Raw genomic sequence first — 22409 nt, 5'->3', positions numbered from 1 at the left:
TAGCTTCTTCCCTACTGTTATCAGACTTTTAAACAAGAACTCTCAAACGTTAATGTTGATCTCTCTCTCTCTGCACCATCTCTGTGAATATAACATTATATTCTGCACTCTGTTATGCTGCCATGATGCACTTTGCAAGGTACGGTCTACCTGCAGAGCACGCAAAACAAAACTTTTCACTGTATCTCAGTACATATAACAATAATGAATCAAACTCAAACACAAAGTCATCTCACAGAGGGACACACTGAGTCATCACTTTACAGTCAGAAGGACATACTGGGGAATCACCTCACAGTCAGAAGGTCAGTACTGAGGGATCACCTCACAGTCAGAAGGTCAGTGCTGAGGGATCACCTTACAGTCAGAGGGTCAATGCTGAGGGAATAACCTCATAGTCAGCGAGTTGGTGCTGAGGAATCACCTCATAGTCAGACATTTGGTGCTGAGGTCTCATCTCATAGTCAGAGGGTCAGTGCTGAGGGATCACCACACTGTTCAAGGTCAGTGCAAAGGCTCGCCACATGCTAAGCCAACCTAGTAGATCGGATGTGTGATAGGATGGGGGAGCAATAGTGGGTGGGGTATGATGGAACTTTGGATGAGCTGGCTGCTGTCACAGAATAATAAAAGCTAAAATGTTCTATACATTTCTTCAGGACTGCTGGTCAAACCATTAAATATCTAACTACTGGTGATGGGAAATTGCAAATGTGTCCCAATGGTAGAAGCGGTAAACCAATTTGAATTTTAAGCTACCTCCCACTGGGAATGGGATTCTGATTGGATAGATTTTGCAGCAGCTGGTTATTCCACTTGTCAAGTTACTACCCTCTCTGCAAAAATGGACATGATCCCATTAATTAATTCATAGATGTAAATGAACTATCAATAATCAGTCTTGACACTTATATTTTTCACAAAAAAGAATAAATTTTTATTCCCATTGAGAAATGGCATTAATGACAACTTACTGTTTCTGTTTTGTCTTTCTCAGGGATGATGGTCATGTTTTATTTGTATAACTATATAAAGGTTATTTTGTAAGATTCAAATTAATGGTGTGTGCAGCTTCTGATTTTGTCACAGAAAATACATTTAACCCATTATCCTATTATAGCACATTTCTAAACCAGGCATGTAGCAATTGAAGTTATTTTGGAAGATTATCTTGAAATTGTTTTAGTTTATGACATAAGCTAAAATTGTTCCCAAGGGCATTACGCAGTATGCCTTTACAGCTTACAAATCATAATAAGTTGCTTTCACTAAACGTTCATTCAAGTGAATCTTAGAATTGTAGAATAGTACAGCACAGAGTAATATTATTTAGTCCATCAAATCTATATGTCTCTTTAATAAAGCATTCCAGTTAATTCTGTTGCTCTGTTCTTTCCCCATAACCCCACAAATACTTTCTTCGTCGATTACTTATCAAATCCTGTTCTGAAAGCTACTTTTGAATTTATCTCTGCCACACCATCAGGCATGCATTAAACATCTCAACCATTGATCGCATCATTTTTTACCTCATGTTGCCTCTGGCTATTTTGTCAATCACCTTAAATCTGTGCCCTCATAATATTGACTCTGCAGCTATGAGGAACAGTTTCTCATTATTTACTGCATCTCAGCATTTCTATCAAATCTCCTCTTACCTTCCTATTCTAAGGGGAACAGCCACAGATCTTCCAGTCTATTTATGCAATAGTAAACCCTCATATATGCTACAATTCTATTAAGTCTCTTCTGTACAGTCTCGAAACAATTGTTTCTTTCTCAAAATGTGGTGGCCAAAGGGTATGTAACAACCCTATTCTGATTAAACAAATTTGTATAAATTTAGGCTTTCATGGTCTTTAACAAGCTTGCATTCTGGGTGAATGAGCTATCACATGACACTGACAAAGTGTAGTATACAGGATTGTTGCTCCATTTTGTTCTAAGGACAGCAAATTATGGATGGATACATTTGTAATTTTCTAACGAGCCACTTTCTACCTGCCAGCCAGTTTCAATCTCTGTCAGCTAAACATTTGAACACCAATGCAATCTCAGTCCCAAAACATTTTGCTCTGGGTTTTACTGCATAATTCTCCACTCAAGCAAGCATTGATAACAAGAGGGTGTGCACTTAAAGTAAATGGAGCAAAAGTGACATGAAGAAAACAATGAGGAGTAGAGTCTGGAATGCACAACCTAAGACTGTAATGGAGGCAGGTTCGATCAAGGCATTCAAAAAGAAAGTAGATGGTTACTTGAAAAGGAAGAATGTGCTGAGTCATTGAGAGAAGTCAGGAGAATAGCAGTGTGAGATGCTCATTTGGGTAACCAGCAGAGACATGATGGGCCAAGTGGTCTTTGTAATGGTTGTAATAATGTCAGCAAGGTGGACCTCAGAGAATATGAGTTCCCTGATTGGGGCAATTAACTTGGTCCAATCAGGGAGCTGTGGCTGACAGATATCGACAGGGGTTATGTTCTGAGAGCTGGCTCTGAAGAAGCCAGACCAGTGTCAAGTGCTATGCACAGGTAAATAAAGGGTGACTTGGCAATGGGATACCAGTCTGTCGGGAGTTATTTCAGCTTCCTTTTTCCATTCTAACAATTCTGTGATTCTATGGGACAAACCTGGGCCAAGACTTTAACTATTCAGGGATTCTTGACATTTTGGAAGATGGAAGAAATGAAAATGAGATGGACTGGTTACATTGATAAAGGAATAATCGGTGGCAGTGGTGAGGAATGACCTTGGCTCAGAAGATCAAGATGTTGAATATATTTGCGTGGAGTTAAGAAATAAGTCATTGGTAGGAATTGTTTGTGGGTCTCTTAACTGTAGCTATACAGTAAGTCAGAGTACGTAGATTCGTGGGTAACTCCAATCTTCAAATCAATTGAACAAATCAAATTAGCAAAGATAGCCTGGAGGATTTTCTTTTCATTCATTCGCTGAATGTGGGTGTCATTGGTTAGACCAGCCTTTGTTGACCATCTCTTCAGCGTGCAGTTAAGAACCAACAACATTGATGTGGGTTTGCAGTCACAGGTAGGCCAGACCAGGTAAAGACAGCAACTTACTTTCCTAAAGTATGTTAGTGAACCAGATGGGTTTTTCCAACAATCAGCAATGGTTTCTTAATTCCAGATTTTGATTGAATTCAAATTCCACTATCTGTCACAACAGGATTTGAACTCAAGTTCTTCGAACATTACTTGGATCTCTCAATGAATAGTCTAGCAATAATACCAGAATGCCATTGCCTCCCCTTGAACAAGTTCACAGATTGTATTCAGGACAGTTTCTTAGAACAATTTGTTCTAGACTCTAGCAGAATCCACCCCATTTTGCATCTAGTAATGTGTAATGGGACAAGATTAATTTAAAAAACCCACAGTAAAGGATGCTGTATGCAAGAGTGATCATAAAATTGTAGAATTTCCCATTTAGTTTGAGAGTAAGAAATGTGTGTTTGTAACTAATGTCAAGTAAAGGTACATGTAAAAATATGAAGAGTCGCCTAATGCAGCTGGGTAAATAAGTTAAAAGTTAAGACATTGGAGAAACAGTATATTTAAGGAAATATTTCTTAACTCTCAGAAAATATGTATCTCATTAAGGAAGGAAGATTCTACCAGAAAGGTGCAACATCTGAGTCCAGAATAGGAGTTTAAGGATGGGAACAAATAATACCAGGTGCAGAATCAGGCATTCTTAAAACGGATGTGTCAGTCTGGCGAAGGCAGAAATATCTGGATTAAATCTAAGCTCTATGGTCCTCCCATACCCAGTCATGAATGGTGGTGGATAATTAAACAATTGAACAATTTATGGTAGCATGGTGGCTCATTGGTTAACATCGTTGCCTCACAGCACCAGGGAACTAGGTGTCTGTGTGGAGTTTGCACATTCTCCTCGTGTCTGTGTGGGGGCGCTCCAGTTTCCTCCCACAGGACAAAGATGTGCTAGCTGGCTGGATTAGCCACGTGAAATGCAAGGCTGCAGGGATGGGGTTGGGACTTGATGGGATGCTCTTCAGAGGATTGATGTGGACTTGATTGGCTGAATGGCCTGCTTCCACACTGTAGCGATTCTATGAACTCACTGGAGGTGGTGGTACCACAAATATCCCCATCTTCAATAATGGGGGAGCACAGCCCATCAGTGCAAATGATAGAGCTAAAACATTTGCCAGCATCTTCTGCCAGAAGTGCCAAGTGAACAATTTATCTCAGCCTCCTCTGGAGATCCCCAGCATTATTTACGCCAGCCTTCAGCAAATTTGATTCACTCTATGTGATATCAAAAAAAAAACAGTTGAAGATGCGAGATTCTGCAAAGACCATAGACTCTGACAATATTCAAACAATAATGCTGAAGACTTTTTTTTTTGAGAATGAACAGCATCCCTCGCCAAGTTGTTTCTGTACAACTACAATTCTGGTATCTTTTCAGCAATATGGAAAGTTGCCCAGGTACATCCTGGTCACAAAACACAGAACAATTTCAACCTGGCCAACACATTCATGTGATGTGGGCATCTCTGGCTGAGCCAGTGTTGTTTGCCCATCTGTAAATGCCATTGAGAAGTCAACTCTTAATTATCAGTTGCTGTCAGTAATATCATCAAGCAACACTTCTTCACTGATGCTTAGTTTGGGTTCTGCCAGACCCTGCTCAGCTCCTGACCACATTACATTCACTCAAATATGGGCAAAACAGCTGAAGTCAAGAGGTGAGGGTGCATGCCCTCGATATCAATTTGATCAAGTGTGGTATCAAGGAGCCCTGGCAAAACTAGGATCACAGAGTCATAGAGATGTACAGCACAAAAACAAACCCTTTGGTCCAAACTCATTCATGCCGACCAGATATCCTCAATTAAACTAGTCCCATTTGCCAGCACTTGGCCATATCCCACTAAACCCTTCCTTTTCATATATCCATCCTGATGCCTTTTAAATGTTGTAATTTACCAGCCTCCACCACTTCCTCTGACAGCTCATTCCAGACATGCACCACCCTCTGCTTGGAACAGTTGCCCCTTAGGTCCCAGTTAGATCTTTCCCATTTCACCCTATTAGGGTGTCCCTCTAGTTCTGGACTCCCCCACCCCAGGGACAAGACCTTGGCTATTCATCCTAGTCATGGCCCTCATGATATAAAATGGGAAAACTCTCTGAAAGTTGGAGATAATTTTAATAATATGATTAATTCAAGGACATCACTGCAGAAGATCCTCAGAATAGAGGCCTGAGCCCAGCCATCTTCAGCTATTTTTTAATTGACCTCTCCTTAATCATAAGGTCAGAATTCAAATGTTTGCCACTGATTGCATAATGTTCAGCATCATTCATGACTTCTCAGGTCCTGAAATTATCTGTGTTCAAATCAGCAAAACTTGGACATCATTCAGGTTAGACTTATAGCTGGCAAATTATATTCATACTGCACAGATGCCAGGCAATGGCCATATCCAACAGGATAGAATCCAACCAGACCTTAACATACAATGGCACTATCATCACTGGACATTCCTGATGAAGGGCTTATGCCCAAAACATGGATTTTCCTGCTCCTCGGATGCTGCCTGACCTGCTGTGCTTTTCCAGCACCACACTTTTCAACTCTCATCTCCAGCATCTGTAGTCCTCACTTTCTGAATAACTCACCTCCCAAATTCCATAAATCAAATGGGAGGTAGGGGGTTATCCCTAGTACAGAGCATATCAATCAGTGCAACTCCCAGTTAATGTGGGAGTTACCCTTTATGAAGACACCTTCACGGGGTGGGGGTGGACTTGATGGGCTGAATGGCCTATTTCCACATTGTAGGGATTTTATGATTCTATGAGTAGATGTATGTTTGGATTTTAAAAAGACACTTGATAAGTTGCCGCATAAATAATTGCCAGACAAGATGAAAGCTTATGGTGTTGGGGTTAGTATATTCAATGGAGGACTGGTTAAGTAACAGGAAATACTATCAGGATTAGTGGGCCCTTTTCAGGATGGTAAATTGAAACTGGTTGAGTGACACAAAGAATAGTGTATCAGTATTAACTGTTCACAATTTGTGTCACTGTTTTGGATTAAAATGGCTTGCTTCCACACCGTAAGTACATAATAATAAAGGTTATTCTATACTCCAAAACACCATCACATTGAAGCCAATTTTGCTGATGATATGAAAATAGGTGAGAAAGCAATTAAGAGCAGGACATGTGTAACCTGGAAAAGGATGTAGGCAAAATCAGTGGGCAAAATGTGGCAGTGGGGTACAATGTGAGAAACTGAGGTTATCCATTTTAGCAGGAAGAATAAAAAATAGGATAGTATTTAAATGGAGAATGACTGCAGAATGATATAGTACAATCTGAATATTCTTACACAAAACATCAGCATACAGTAATCACAAGAAATTAGGAGGTAAATGGCATGTTAGTCTTTATTGCAAGACAAATAAAGTATAAATTATTGTTGTAGCTGAATAGGGCATTGGTGAGACCATACCGAAAGCACTATGTAAAGTTTCAGTCACATTACTTAAGGAGGAATTGATTTGCATTGAAAACAGTTCAAAGAAGCTATGAGGCTGATTTCTAGAATGAGGTATTTGTCTTACAAAGTAAGTTTATGCATATTGGGCCTGTATTCATTGAGGGCTGGGATTATTGAAACATATAAGATTTTGAGGGGATTTGACAGGGTAGATGCTGAGAGGATGTTTCTTATGGGCGAATCTAGAACTAGTGACAGAATTTCAAACCAAGGGATTTCCCACTTAGACAGATATGATGAGGAATTTCTTTTTCAGAGATTCAGTAGTGTTTGTAATTCAATTCCCAGAGCGCAATAGAGGCTCGAACATTAAATATGATTGTTGACTGACAACAGAGTTTAGGTTTTTATTCTGGTGGTGGGGGTGGGGTGGGGGGGGGGATTGCGGTGGGGTGCGGGGAAATCGTGGGAAACAGCAAAGTGGCGGTGTGGCCACAATCGGATCAGCCATGATTTTATTGAATGACTGAGCAGACGCTGGGACCCAAATGGTCTACTATTGCTCGTATTTCTGATACTCTTATGTGAGAGAAGTTAGTGTTGGGGAGTGGAACTCTTTTCTATTTACGGTAAGCAATGTCAACACTGAGCAAGTTTCAGTAATACTCATTGTCAGTTTTACTTATAAAGAAGTACTTTCCCTTTCCAATCCTGACAACTTGCTTTTAAACACTTATTCTGCATCAGATCATTACTATTTTGTGTTGCCATTAATGTATTACACCAGTGTGAGAGAACGACTGAAAGCAATCTTGTTAGAAGTTATTTCAGCTTGGAAATCACTATCAGTGATATTTTGTGCAAACATTTTAAGGATGTGTTAAATTTCTCTCTTTGCTATTTTGGCAAAGGCATTAACACAGCTTCTGTTGAAATAACAAAAAAAATTGACATGATCACTAAGTATTTATAGAGTAACAGTGCCAACATCTAGATGAACATGTTTTAAAGTCTTTCAAAATAAATAAATTGCAAACTGTGTTTGCACTATGTGCAATTAACAACTTTTAAATCATGAATATACTTCATTATAAGACAAGGAAGCAAAATATAAAGACGATATGTGTGTCATTCAGGGGTATATGTCACAATGAGTCACTAAGTTGTTCATTAATCAAACCACAAAGCTCTGTAAATGGCTGTCAGCCCAGGCTCTTCTTCATAAAAAGTGCAGCTGGAACACTTGTTTGTATTAGCACCCATTGAACATACATCTGTGTTCGTTCTGAGTCAGATTTCTACCAAAATATAGAACACCACGTGACTATGGGACATCACTGTCACATTCATAGCCTTAGTAATGCCTTATCTGAAAGCAGACAGCTTTATTTAAATTTGATGTGCGTTTTGTGAGTTGATATTTAAGGCTATTGAAAAATCAACGGCATTTGTTAGTGTAGCTTCCAGACACGAGGTTTTAATTTGAAGTGTTTTTTTTAAACTGCTTCCTGCCTCTTGGAAAATTTCCAGTTTTGAATGTGAGCCATAAATCCCCAATCAGTTATCCAAAGTATAGAATTTCAGCCAAATAGCAGTAAATTTGACAATGCTGCCATGTTTATTCGAGTCCCTGTTTGAAATACACACAATCATTCTACTATGCTTTTAGTCCTTTCTCATTTCCATAGGTCTTTGATTACAGACATAGTTACTCAAGAACATTTGTTGTGAGCCACAATCTCAAACATTTGGGTTTCCAATGAATAAGGATGCTCCTTCAAAAATCAAATGAAATTATCTTTCTGAACCCTTCTGCCAGATTTTCATCTTACTCAGCTTCAGAAGGCTCCTCAAAATCTATTCTTAGATTTCATCTTTTTTCTCACATCCTCTTGTTTTGCTCATAATTATTCTAATTTCCACACAGTTCCTATATTTTCACCACCTTGTGTCATTGAGAGATTTTTCCATGTTCAAGGTGCTGTAACAGCAGCCATTTTGTTAACGTGAATGTGTGTCTGTTGCTAAAGAGAGCTGATATTAATTTTGAAAAATTTGAGGACTATATTTTTGTGGCCTGAGCAGTGTTGATGTGGAAAGATGTATTTATTGTAAAACATTCGTATTCCATTTGACTACTTTATCTTGCTGCATCATATGGCACCTGGACAGTCTTCCAACTCATGTATGCTTCTAAACTGATGTGTGTTTGAAAAGAAAGTGTACTTTTGCCACTCAACAATAATCGATGTCCCAGCTCCAGTTATGAATTTTTATATTAGTAGGTAGATGCATATCATGGGCAATTAAACCAACATAAGTCATAAATAGAAGCTTTTATTTCATAAAATCATGTCACAAAAGAGACCAGCCACTCTTTTCCAGTTAGTCCTAATTCTATGTTTCACCCCCATTACTCAGAAAATATTATACTTGCAAATTCTTTTTGAATATTGCTATTGAATCTGTTTCAACTATCTTTTTCAGCCGTTCATTCTGATCAGTAACAATTCATTGCATATACATCTTTTCTTCATAATCTCTATACTTCTTTTGCCAATTACCTTCAATCCTTTCTGTCAGTGGAAATAGTTGTTCTTTATCCACTTGATTGAAACCTTTAAAAATTATTAATAATTTTGCTAATCAGTTAAATAGTAATGTGTCAGTCTCACGTCTGTCGTCTGCAAGGTGTTAGAAAGGATTCTGAGGGATAGGATTTATGACCATCTGGAAGAGCATGGCTTGATTAAAGGCAGTCAGCACAGATTTGTGAGGGGCAGGTCATGCCTCACAAATCTTATAGAGTTCTTTGAGGATGTTACTAGACAAGTTGCTGAGGCTTGAGCAGTGGATGTGGTGTATATGGACTTCAGTAAGGCATTTGTTAAGGTTCCCTATGGTAGGCTCATTCAGAAGGTCAGGAAGAATGGGATACAGGGAAATTTAGCTGAATTGGCTGGTCAACAGAAGACCGTGAGTGGTAGTGGAAGGAAAGTATTCTGTCTGGAAGTCAGTGGTGAGAGGTGTTCCACAGGGCTCTGTTCTTGGGGCCTCTCCTCTTTGTAATTTTTATTAATGACTTGGATGAGGGAATTGAAGGATGGATTAGCAAATTTGCTGACGACACAAAGGTCGGAGGTGTCGTTGACAGTATAGAGGACTGTTGTAGGCTGCAGCGTGACATTGACAGGATACAGAGATGGGCTGAGAGGTGGCAGATGGAGTTCAACCTGGACAAATGCAAAGTGATGCATTTTGGAAGGTCAAACTTGAAAGTTGAGTACAGGATTAAAGACAGGATTCTTGGTGTGTAGGTACATAGATCCCTTAAAATGGACACCCAAGTGGACAGGGTTGTTAAGAAAGCATATGGTGTTTTGGCTTTCATTAACAGGGGGATTGAATTTAAGAGCCATGAAATCTTGTTGCAGCTCTATAAAACTTTGGTTAGACCGCACTTGGAATACTGTGTCCAGTTCTGGTCACCCTATTATAGGAAAGATGTGGATGCTTTGGAGAGGGTTCTGAGGAGGTTTACCAGGATGCTTCCTGGAATGGAGGGCTTATCTTACGAAGAGAGGTTGACTGAGCTCAGACATTTTTCATTGGAAAAAAGAAGGAAGAGAGGGGACCTAATTGAGATGTACAAGATCATGAGAGGCATAGATAGAGTTGATAGCCAGAGACTTTTTCCCAGGGCAGAAATTGTTAACACGAGGGGTCATAGTTTTCGGCTGTTTGGCGGAACGTATAGAGGGGATGTCAGAGGCGGGTTCTTTACGCAGAGAGTTGTGAAAGCATTGAATGCGTTGCCAGCAGCAGTTGTGGAAGCGAGGTCATTGGAGATATTTAAGAGACTACTGGACATGCATATGGTCACAGAAATTTGAGAGTTCATACATTAGGTTTACCTCACATGAGGATCAATGGTTGGCACAACATCGTGGGCTGAAAGGCCTATTCTGTGCTATAATGTTCTATGTTCTATGTTCTATAATATGCTGTGGTTTTTAAATTTAATTATTAATGTTTTGGATATTAATGCTGTTTGAAGGATGGGTGCAAACTTGATGGGCCAAATGGCCTCTTTCTGCACTGTAGGGATTCTATGATTCATTGTCAAATAACTCACTGATCAAGTGAATATCAAGATTACCGAGACCTTGACCTGGTTTCCAGGCCTTGGACTTCCCTCTGAAGTTGGGGAATTTGAATTTTGACAACTTTTGTCCTCAAGCATTATTGCGCAAATGGCAACCACATAGTGTTCTTGATGACGGGCTTATGCCCAAAATGTGGATCCTGTAGCTCCTCGGATGCTGCCTGACCTGCTGTGCTTTTCCAGCACCACACTCTCAACACCCAGCCATACAGTGTCTGTTGATTTGAGCTAGTAGGTTTGCCCCCCCGCTCCCCCCCCCCACAACTCCTGGTAACTCCCAATTCTCCTGCCTCAGCCACTAACACTGCAGCAAACGCATCATTAGGATCGTGAAGGCCTGTCCTCAACAAAACCGACTTCCAGGAGTCGGCTTCACAATCCTGAATGGGAACTTGACACCTAATTCCCACCTCTGAAAGGGAAAATCCAGTCTTTGGAGTCTAAAGTAATAGGAGCAGTATCCAAAACTTCCAAGGAAGTCTATACGATATGGGACAGTCCATTCAGAGGTTTAGGGTGAGACCTAATACTGTCAGCAAATACAAGCTATTGGTGTGGACCATTGTTCAATCTCATGTAGCCATGGGTTCTGTAATATTCCACACTTTATTAGATCATTTTATTTATAAAGAACCACAGATTTAATGGTGTTTCTGTTGCAGAATTAAGTCCACTAATGCAAGAAAACATTGAAACACACTTTGATTGTCTCCATCAACTGTAGTATTCCTGACAGAAAGAATAAAGGTAGTAACTTTGCCAATATTTCTGTCAAAAAGGTTTTCACTCATACCCTGTTTCTTAAATCCAACTAAAAATTGAATGTGAAATTCCTGAATAGAAATATCTTAAAGAAATGTATTTTCTACATATACTAATTTTATCAAATGTGGCTTGAGTAGCAGTGTGTTCTGTATTAGCATATTATATTGAAGTTGACCTTAAGCTGATATTAGCAACAGGAGGAAAGCAATCCTTTAAAAAAACCTGCGATCACTTTGTTACAAAGTATATGAATTGCAAATATTTCATTGTATGGCTGTATGCGTGCGCTTAAAAATGACTGTACTGACAATTCACCATGAAAATGTTATTTTCACTTCAATTACTGCTTTGCATTAGTAGCAACGTTGGTTTAGCAATATAAGGAATGTTGGTGAAAAGATGCCAGAATCAAAGTATTACTTTTAACTGCTGTTTTACAATGATCAGGGTAGAGCTTGCCGAAATAATTTTCTACGGTAAGAATGCTTTTTACGGTCTAATATGCAAAATATTCCTGTGCTGCTTTAAGGAAATGTTACTATTTGTAGTGATTGTACATGTGGTGTCTGTTATTTTGTTCTCTGTACATTCATTGTCTCAATAAATTAATACTTACCATACCTTCACGTTTTGGTTTCTTGTATCATTACCTTTTGCTGTCTTCTGTCTTTCTCTCCCTCCATTCTTGTGATTGTGGTGTGATTTTTGCATTACAGTTTAATTTTCCAGTTTTCAGTAACTAAGTAAATGCCATCATTAATGTCTGATTACTGTGTTACCAGGAGAGTTGCATTTTTTAAGCAGCAGTGTCCTGTTTCATTGATCATTGCCGCTGATTACAACTTTCTCTCATTAAATGATCTGGACACTTGCATTACCTTTTGAATTCTGCACACAGCTTGCTTGTTGCTTTCGTTCAGCTCAGTGTACTAAGAACATTATTAATGTAACAATACAGTATACAAACTGATATTGTTATTATAAAAATGTTTCCTTCTCTCGGAGAGAAATATTTCAATGTTGATGATTTAAATCACCTTTTTAAGGTAAATTCTTTGGCAAGTTGCATTGACCATCTGAGAATTGGCAGCCTAATTATGTCCACTGTAAGGATGCTGCAAGTTATTACAGAAACCCGCATCAATTTGTTGGCCATGTCCATAAACACGATATAAATTCAAGTTAATAATATTCCAGTTTGATACTTTTAATGGCAGCAAGATGAGCGAATTCTAATCTTGCAGACTTTAAACCATTTTTTATCCATAATAGCCCAAATATGAAAGTGTGCAACATCCAAAGATAGACTGTTTTGTTAATAAAGGAGCAGTTTTCCCAGTTTGTTTCTTTACAAACATGAGCAGTCTGCTGTTGCACCAACTAATTTGCCTCTCTTGAATGTTTAAAGTAGCATGTAAGTGACAGAAAATATGCAATCAAGTTCCTTGACTTTACATGTAGACTGTCTTGGTTTAATGGTGCCATGAGACTGGTTTTCAATTGAAATACCTGTATTAGCGAGTTTTGAGAAGATTTGTAGCTCAGGTTGAGGTTCTGGATGTAGGTTTGCTCTTTGAGCTGGAAGGTTCATTTTCAGACGTTTCGTCACCATACTAGGTAACATCTTCAATGAGCCTTCGGATGAAACACAGCTGATAATTCCTGCTTTCTATTTATATGTTTTGGTTTCTTTGGGTTGGTAATGTCATTTCCTGTGGTGATGTCATTTCCTGTTGCTTTTCTCAGGGGGCTGGTAAATGGCGTCCAAGTCAATGTATTTGTTGAAAGAGTTCCATTGGAATGCCATGCTTCTAGGAATTCTCGTGGGTGTCTCTGTTTGGCTTGTCCTAGGATGGATGTGTTGTCCTTGTCGAAGTGATGTCCTTCCCTATCTGTAGTAAGGATACTAGTGAGAGAGGCTCATGTCGTTCTGTGGCTAGTTGATGTTCATGTATCCTGGTGGCTAGTTTTCTGCCTATTTACCCAATGTAGTGTTTGTTACAGCTCTTGCATGGAATTTTGTAAATGACATTAGTTTTGAATACTTGAACATCAACTAGCCACGTAACAACATGACGCTCTCTCACTAGTATCCTTACATACAGATGAGGAAAGACACCACTTCGACCAAGACAACACATCCATCCTAGGACAAGCGAAACAGAGACACATACGAGAATTCCTAAAAGCATGGCATTCCAACCGGAACTCTATCAACAAACACATTGACTTGGACCCCATTTACCCCCCTGAGAAAAATAACAGGAAATGACATCTCCACAGGAAATGACATCACCACAGGAAATAACATTACCAACCCAAAGAAACCTAAACATATAAATAGAAAGCAGGAATCATCAGCTGTGCTTCACCCGAAGGCTCACTGAAGATGTTACCTAGTATGGTGACAAAATGTCTGAACATGAACCTTCCAGCTCAGCGAGCAAACCTACATCCAGAACCTCAACCTGAGCTACAAATCTTCTCAAAACTCGCTAATACAGGTATTTCAATTGAAAACCAGTCTCATGTATATTTATAAAATACAAATCTCATGATTTTGAAAACATTTTCATAGGTGGCAAGGCAACGTAAACCACAATGCCATCATTACACCCTGTGTAATTGGATGGTTGTCAGACGACTTAGGAGAAGAAAAATGCAGGGACTGGAGGCAACACCACTTTATTTGATTGAATGCTGCTTGCCATTAGAATTAATAGAAATTGGAATCATATCACTTTATATTCTTTTCCCCATGTATTCTCACCAGAATAACGCATGTTACAGGCAGTACCAGGTAGCTTGAGTCACTGTTCCTGTGAACAAAACAACCTGTCCAAAGCTACTGCATTGAGCTGAAGGAGAAAGCAGAGGCCTTTTAAATAAGGGTTTGTTAAGTAGAAATTGAATTTTAAGGAGTTGCAAAATGTAATGTAGGGAAATAAAATGTTTTTGATTGTGACAGCCTATGATGCAAAGAGCTGTAATTTGTTGAATTAGGTGCGTGATTCTTCCTGTCCAGAATATTATTTAAAAGCTATACTTTTCTTTAAATATTTAGATCACTATCTGGACGCATTGTCGGAGGAGTGTGGTGGTTCTTCACCCTGATTATAATTTCTTCCTACACGGCAAATCTTGCTGCTTTCCTGACTGTAGAGAGAATGGTGTCACCTATAGAAAGTGCTGAAGATCTTTCAAAGCAAACTGAAATTGCATACGGAACACTGGACTCAGGTTCTACAAAAGAATTTTTCAGAGTAAGCCTCTCTATGTCTGACAGGGTTAGGTATTCTACATTAACAAAGCAAATCCATATTCAGTCAGATCAAACACAGAGGGATACATGTGCAGTCAGCTTGGAATTGAAGAAAGTGGAAAGATGCGACAATAGCTACTGGTTGAAATGATCAAATTCTCCATATTACGCAACGTTTCCTCTGTTGCTGAAAGTGGAGTGCAAATTGCTGTTTGTAGAGATCAGCAAGCCAGAATTGAATAGTAGAGATGTGAGAAGGCATGAATATTCTGAAGATGCATCCGATTATCTTTGAAGGTTAAGGAGTGTCTTGTGGAACTTGACTAGTTGTTATAGAGATTATGATAAAATTAAGTGTTCTTGATATGTGGAAGGAACAGGCTTAAATGGATTAAAAAATACAAGGGTTCTGCTGAGTGAAACAGAATAATGCTTCCATAGATCTGGCATTCAGAAATATTGTCACACTTAGTTTCCTGTCGTATTTGTCCTTTTGATTTGGTAGTCTATTTTTCTTCTTGACCTGACTGTCGTTCATTGTGCTCACTTTTTTATGGTATCTTTTGCTTATTAACGAGAATATTCTGACTAGAGGATGAAATGGAGCATCTCTGTACATTGAAATGTTGCATTTGCTGGCCTAAACAAAGTTGAGAGTGTGATGCTGGAAAAGCACAGCATGTCAAGCAGCATCCGAGGAGCAGGAGAATCGACATTTCAGGCATAAGCCTGTCATCAGGAATGAGGCTTGTGGGCTGGGGACTGAGAGATAAATGGCATGGGGGTGGGGTTGGGGGAAAAGTAGCTAAGAATGCGATAGGTGGGGCGGCTTGGTGGCCCAGTGGTTGGCAGTGTTGCCTCAAGGCACCAGGGACCCGGGTTTGATTCCAGCCTTGGGCAACTGTCTGTGTGGAGTTTGCGCATTCTCCCTGTGTCTACGTGGGTTTCCTCCAGGTGCTCTGGTTTCCTCCCACAAGCCAAAAATGTGCAGGTCAGGTGAATTGACCATGCTAAATTGCCCATAGTGTGAGGTCCATTAGTCAGGGGTAAATATGGGGACTGGGTCTGGATGGGTCACTCTTTGGAGCGTCGGTGTGGACCTGTTGGGCCGAAGGGCCTGCTTCCATACTTTAGGTAATCTAATCTCATGAGGTGGGGGATAAGGTGATAGGTCAGAGAGGAGGGTGGAGCAGATAAATGGGAAAGGTGATGGACAGGTCAAGAGGGCGGTGCTGAGTTGGAGGCTTGGGACTGGGATAATGCCTGACTGGGACATTATCCCAGTCCCAAGCCTCCAACTTGGCAACGCCCTCTTGATCTGTCCATTACCTTTCCCATCTATCTGCTCCACCCTCCTCTCCAATCTATCACATTCTCCCTCACTTTTGTCCACTATCGTATTGTCAGCTACCTTACCCCAACTGCACCCCCTCTCCCATTTATCTCTCAGTACCCCAGCCCACGAGACTCATTCCTGATGAAGGGCTTATGCCCAAAACATCGATTCTCCTGCTCCTTGGATGCTGCCTGACCTGCTGCGCTTTTCCAGCACCGTATTCTCGACTCTGACCTCCAGCATCTGCAGTCCTCATTTTCTCCTAGTGGCCTCAACAAAGACTGGTAAAATTTGTAGTAACTTAAATAAAGTGAAGCTTTTCTGCTATTTATAAAACAGGTTCTCAGACAGTTGAGATTTACTCTTTTATTGGTCTCCCATGCAGGAAAGTAGAATAATACCTTAGCAACAAAGATTAAAAATAGGAAGAATTACTGTGTGAACTTGTTTGCATGGAAATTACAGAGAAGTAAGAGAATTATAGTAATGTTAATTAGAGAGTAGGTTATAATAGGGTAATTAATTATCTAAATAGAGACAGGAATAGCAGTAATGTGCAGAAAGGAACAAAACTTCTGAGAGTGTGTTCAGAATTTTTTTTTTCTATTTTTGATAGACCTGGGAGTGAAGTGGGCCAATTGTCAATTGGAGAACATTTAGAGAACAGTGAACACTATATGAAAGGTTTAGCCATGGAAAGGACAGGAAATATTTCAGATTAAGAATAACTAACTAGGTATGCCAACTTCAACGGAATAAGAAAGAACCTGGGCCAAATAAGTTGGAATCAAAATTGGAATTTAAGGTTGGCAGACAAAATAATGACCAAACAGTGGGCTACTGTTGAAGAGAGATGCTTTAGGTATACTTCAAGGTATACTTCCATGAGGGAAACACAGAACAAGAACATTCAGAGCTCCTTTGGATATTGAAAGAGTTGGAGAGCAAAATAATGAAGAAAGAAATGTGCCTATGACAGGTATCAGGTAGAAATTACAACTGAGAACTAATCAGAGGGGAATTGGAGAAGCAAAAAAGAAAAACAAAGAGGTTGTATAAAAATAGATTGGCAGCTACCATAAACGTTTCTATAGGCATATAAATATGAGAGGTTTGTGGCCAATTTGGCAGCAAAGGACATTTGAGACTAAAACAGAAAGCATATCTAACATAGGAAATTAATACTTTGTCTCCGTCTTTACCAAGGAAGAAAAACGACGAAAAGAGTGGTTAGTTCAGATATTTGAAGAATTGAAAATTGACAAAGAGGTGGTATGTGATAGATTGTTTGTTTGATAATCCATTGGTACTGGAGGGTATGCATCCAAGGACACACAATTCAGAATGGAAAATATGGATACATTGGCCAAATATTTCCCATCTTTCTTTGACTCAGGGTTGGAGGCAGAAACCAGAGAATTGCAAAAGTTCACATCCTTCTTTGAGTAATGGTGTACAGTTAAGCCCCGGAACATCAGGTCTGATGGTTAACTATGGTAGTGGTGAAGCTTCTAGAAATAAAAATTTGTAACAGACGTAACAGTCATTTAGGCAAATGTAAGTTAACTAAGGAAATGAAGTGTGGATTTGTTAAGGCTAAATTCTTTCTAACTAATTTGCTGATATCTTTAATGATGTAAGAGAGAGAGAGTTGATGAGGGTAATGCTGTTGGTATTGTGTACATGGACTCCAAAAGGTACTTAATAAAGTGCTGCGTAATAACAATAAAAGGAAAGTATAAGCTGAAATCGCCATAGTCTTACCAGATCATAGGGCTATTCATTTTTTGACACAGATGACTGATAATGAGTTTAACCTGAGGGTCACCATGCCTCAGGTGAGGTGAGAGGTTGAGAGGGAGAGTCCTTCATTGTAACCTCAGTTGCTGTGGGAATTAAACCCACATGGTTGATGTCATTCTGCATTGCAAACCAGCTGTCCAACCAAGAGATAAAAGAGACAGCAGTATCATTGAAATTGAGTGAGCTGAATGACAGAAAACTGGTTAACTGATGATTTTCAAACTCTAAGAAAATTTGCAGAGGAGTTTTCCAGGGTTGGAATTAGGACGCCTGAGATATGCATTAACATCCTGTTCCTCACTGTACAGGACAACGTTTCAAAATTTTGTGGATGATGAAAACTTGGAAGAATTGTGAAATGTGAGAAAGATTGTATGGAAAGTCAAAAAGACATAGATAACTTAATGAAATCAGAATCCCTACAGTGTGGAAGCAGGTCCTACAGCTCATTGAGTCCACACTCACCCTCTGAACAGCATCCCACCCAGACCCACCCAGACCTACCCTATCCCTGTAACCCTGCATTTCACATGGCTATTCCACCTAGTCTTCATATTCCCAGACACTATGAGCAAATTAGCATGGCCAATCCTACTAACTTGCACATCTTTGGACTGTGGGAGGGAACTGGAGCACCCAGAGGAAACCCACACAGGCATGGAGAGAATGGGTAAACACAGACAGTCATCTGAGAGTGGAATCAAACCCAAGTCTTTGGCACTGCTACTTCACAGTGCCAGCCACTGAACCATCATGTCACCCTAAATGGAAGGATGAAATTTAATGCAGAATAAAGTTATTCATTTTAGTCAGGAAAACGTGGAGACAATTTAGAATAAAGTATACAATTCTAAAGGAGTACAGGAACAGAGGGACCTAAGGGTGTATGTGCATAATAGGTGTCAGAGTAGACAGAGAGTAGACAGGGACAATTAGTCCCAATTGCTGCAAGAATTGAGAACAAAAAAGGACAGATTTAAGATATTTGGCAAAAGAAACAACAGAGACGTGATAAATTTTCTCACTCAGTGATTGGTTGGAATGTGAAATGTACTGGTTAGGAGTATGGTGGAGGCAGGTTCAATTGGACATTCAGGAAGGAATCGGATTATTATCCGAAGAAGAAGAATGAACAAGGATACACGGAGAAGGCAGAGAAGGGGCAGTGGGTAAATTGCTCCTTCAGAGATATTGTGTTGACAGTTGTTTCAGTTGGCTGCATAGCTGGTTTACAACACAGAGTGATGCCAACAGTGTGGGTTCAAATCCCTCAGCAGCTGAAGGTACTGTCAAATACCTTCCTTCTCAACCTTTCCCCTCACCTGAGGCATGGTGACCCTGAAGATACCAGTCATCTCTCTCTGTAATGGGGGAACAACTCCATGGTCCAGTAGGACTAGGACAATTCTATCTTTATTGGTCCCTTGCTGTGCTGTGACAAACTACAGATTCTCTGATTCTATGATATTATAAATTTTTCATGGTTTTATCAATCTTCCTTTATCCTTCCCTGCTCTAAAGAAAACAAATGGACTTCTCCAGTCTGTTCAGTCATCGCTCCAAATTCTTCAATTACTGCACAGCTTCTAAGCAACTTGGCGCGTTTGCTATATGAATAGAATTAGATAAATACAATTTGTGTTGATTCCAGTTTCTCTTTTTCAGAGATCAAAAATAGCAATATATGAAAAAATGTGGGCCTACATGAAATCTGCGGAACCTTCAGTTTTCACCAAGACCACGGCTGAGGGTGTGGCGCGTGTTCGCAAGTCCAAGGGCAAGTTCGCTTTCCTTCTGGAGTCCACAATGAACGAATATATTGAACAAAGGAAACCGTGCGATACCATGAAAGTAGGAGGCAACCTGGATTCCAAAGGATATGGAGTGGCAACGCCTAAGAACTCCCCATTAAGGTGGGTGGGATAGTATAACAATATGTCTTTGTGTTGTTATAGTATTCCACCTACCCTGATGTCCCTTGTATTTCTTTTATCTTGTGTGACTGGTATGTGCATGATCTCATTCCACATCTTTAAGAAAGTACACAGGTAAAGAATATTCCAATCATGAAAAATGGATCAATTGTATTTTCCTAAGTGACACAAAAGCAGTGAGGAGGGCAAGCAAAACCATTCCACTTCAGTAATTTTATAATGCAGTGGTTTTTCTGACTCAACAAATAGACTGCACATGAATTTTAATATAGACACCAAGAACTGCACAGCAAACAAGTTTAATTTCCATTCACTTTACAGATAATTTAGCAATATACTCAGTAGAAAGAAGAACAATGTTGTTTTAAGGTAGTAACTTATCAAACCTTAACAGTGTGTCAAGGCGCTATATTGTCAATGAATTGTTATAAATAGCAGGGTACCATGTAATATGGGCCAGAATATTTTAAAATATCCAGTGTAAGGAGACATTTTAAATTACTTTTCGTAGGATCACCACCTTCAGTTTAAAGCTTTGTATTATCCAGTCGGTAGAGGTTTATTCTTTGATGCTGTGCTCCAGTTGAGTAATGACTTTCATAGGGAATGTGGATCAGAGAATCAGGGCTATAGTGTTGTAGCCACATCTTTAACCCACATTTCCATATGGTATGATATCCAACAGGAGTGCAAGATCATACAATTTTCTCTCTTACATTCTTCTAGGGAACTTGCAGCCCAGTCACTATCAGGTATTTCATTCTCAAAGTTAATAATGTCAAATCGCCTGAGATCATGGACATTGTTTGATATAACCAGTATTTTGTGTTACTGCTTTCACCCCTCTTAGGTCTTGTGTATCTGGAGAGATACGAACATTTTGTGACCGTAAATGAGATGGTTTTCTCACAAATTTGGTATACTAACTGTTGCACCAAGAAAGTCCAAGTCATGTTATACTGACGTGGCAATGAGAAAACAAGTCTGAACTTTCCCACTGGCTATTATAATAGTAACTATACAGCTTGCAATGGAACTTATCCATCCCTCACGTTTCACTATTACCAAATGTGTTTTTCCATTTTTAAAATTTGATGTGGATGATGGTACCAAGACTACACATAGGTGACCTGATAAAGTAGTAGTCACTCTTCCTTTTGAACTACTACTGCAGTCCTAGGCCTGATTTTTATATAGAGAAAGCGGATTAGCATAATTGTACCTCAGCCTTAATTCTAGAAGTCCCATTCTGAACCCAGTATCCAGCTGGTATGGGAAATAGGCACAGGTTATAGACAGGAGGTGACTGTACATGTAAATGTGTAGCTGCCTTCGAACAGATTCAATTTTCATTAGTGAATGGCTAAAACATGACTTGTGGGCTTTACACTTTTCAAGGAAAGTCTAAGCTTACCAGATTTGTTTGGCAAAATAAGATAGTCTTTTGGACAGATAGGCTAACCTTTAGGAGAGGGAAGATACCCTTTTAGAGAGGGAGATGCCATTTTAGAGAGGGAAGATACTCTTTTAGAGAGGGAAGATACTCTTTGGAAGAGGTCAAGTGTCCTTTGGCCATCAGGATTGTTAAAAGTAAACATTAATGTACATAAAAATTGGGTAAACTCATTGGAATTATCAAGCTGTCAAGGCACTTTAATTTCCTGTGTGATTAATTTCACAATCTTTCAACACAGTCAACTACCTGTCAACATCACAGTTTCACGAGTGTATGAGTACAAATACTTGTTGTTATAAGGGAAATGAGTTATTTATTGAAGGAATGAAAATATAGTTATTTTTAATCATTGAGACTTTTTTTGGCACAGTGAAATCATCAATACAGGCAGAACTTTTGTTTATTTTGGGCCCTGAGGTATGCCCTTTGTGGAAATTGGGTGAGTTGGCATGGACGGTGTAAGGGAAACAGATGGTGAATGGCAGCATGGGTACCATGAATTGGCACTAAGTTGGTCTTGAAGCTATGAAGTGATATTAAGCCAGCAATAATGAAGGGATGGTTTGTGACATGGAATTCTGGAACTTCAAACTGATGATGCTGCCATGACATTCCTGCTATTGTCCTTCTTGAGGGTCTCAGTGAAAGGAAAGGGGTAGATCTGAGGTAGATCATAACGTTGCCACAAATTGTCAATGATAAAAGGGATAGATATTGAACACAATGAGAGGAGGAGCCAATTAAGAAAATTCTTTGTTATCTTTGGGTTTCTAGTGTGACCTAGTTTTGATGTTGGGCTGTTGTTTGACTAGTAAGAATGAAGCTATTCTGACACATATATACCACTGAAATATCCATGTGGATACTTGGCAATTATAGACGTATGGAAATTATATGTGTCTTGCCAATCTGTGGCACTTTTCTTTTGCACTTCTGAGACCAGCCCTTAAACAAAATACTGACTGGATTTATAGCAATGCATTCTCTCTCCAACAATCTTGGTTGATGTGATTAATTCTATAATTCCGTACTTGAATCAAATGAGGTGTTGAACTTCCTTTGAAATCCGAAAAATGAGGATTTGCCATTTGTCAGTTAATGTTGATATTCAGTGGATCATCTGTAATGAAATACCTCAGTGTTTCACAGCTGGAATCAGAAACCCACATATTGGAAACTACTGCCG

The 22409-nt window shown here is 39.4% G+C and overlaps 1 protein-coding gene across 10 annotated transcripts in view; it reads left to right on the top strand.

The window, feature by feature from the left end:
• The window catches only part of LOC140481390 (glutamate receptor 4), a 324446-nt gene that overhangs the window by 295537 nt on the left and 6500 nt on the right, over positions 1-22409 (top strand). For all 10 annotated transcript variants that reach the window (XR_011961514.1, XM_072577502.1, XM_072577497.1 and 7 more), the window contains exons 12-13: positions 14497-14695; positions 19499-19746. Coding sequence is in view for 9 of the 10 variants with exons in the window: in XM_072577502.1 (XP_072433603.1) it covers positions 14497-14695; positions 19499-19746 (447 nt within the window). In the remaining variant the exon portion in view is untranslated. The remainder of the gene's footprint in view (positions 1-14496; positions 14696-19498; positions 19747-22409) is intronic.

The sequence above is a fragment of the Chiloscyllium punctatum genome, chromosome 9 (genome assembly GCF_047496795.1).
Source record: "Chiloscyllium punctatum isolate Juve2018m chromosome 9, sChiPun1.3, whole genome shotgun sequence".
Lineage (NCBI taxonomy): Eukaryota > Metazoa > Chordata > Chondrichthyes > Orectolobiformes > Hemiscylliidae > Chiloscyllium > Chiloscyllium punctatum.
This window is presented reverse-complemented; position numbering and strand designations above follow the sequence as displayed.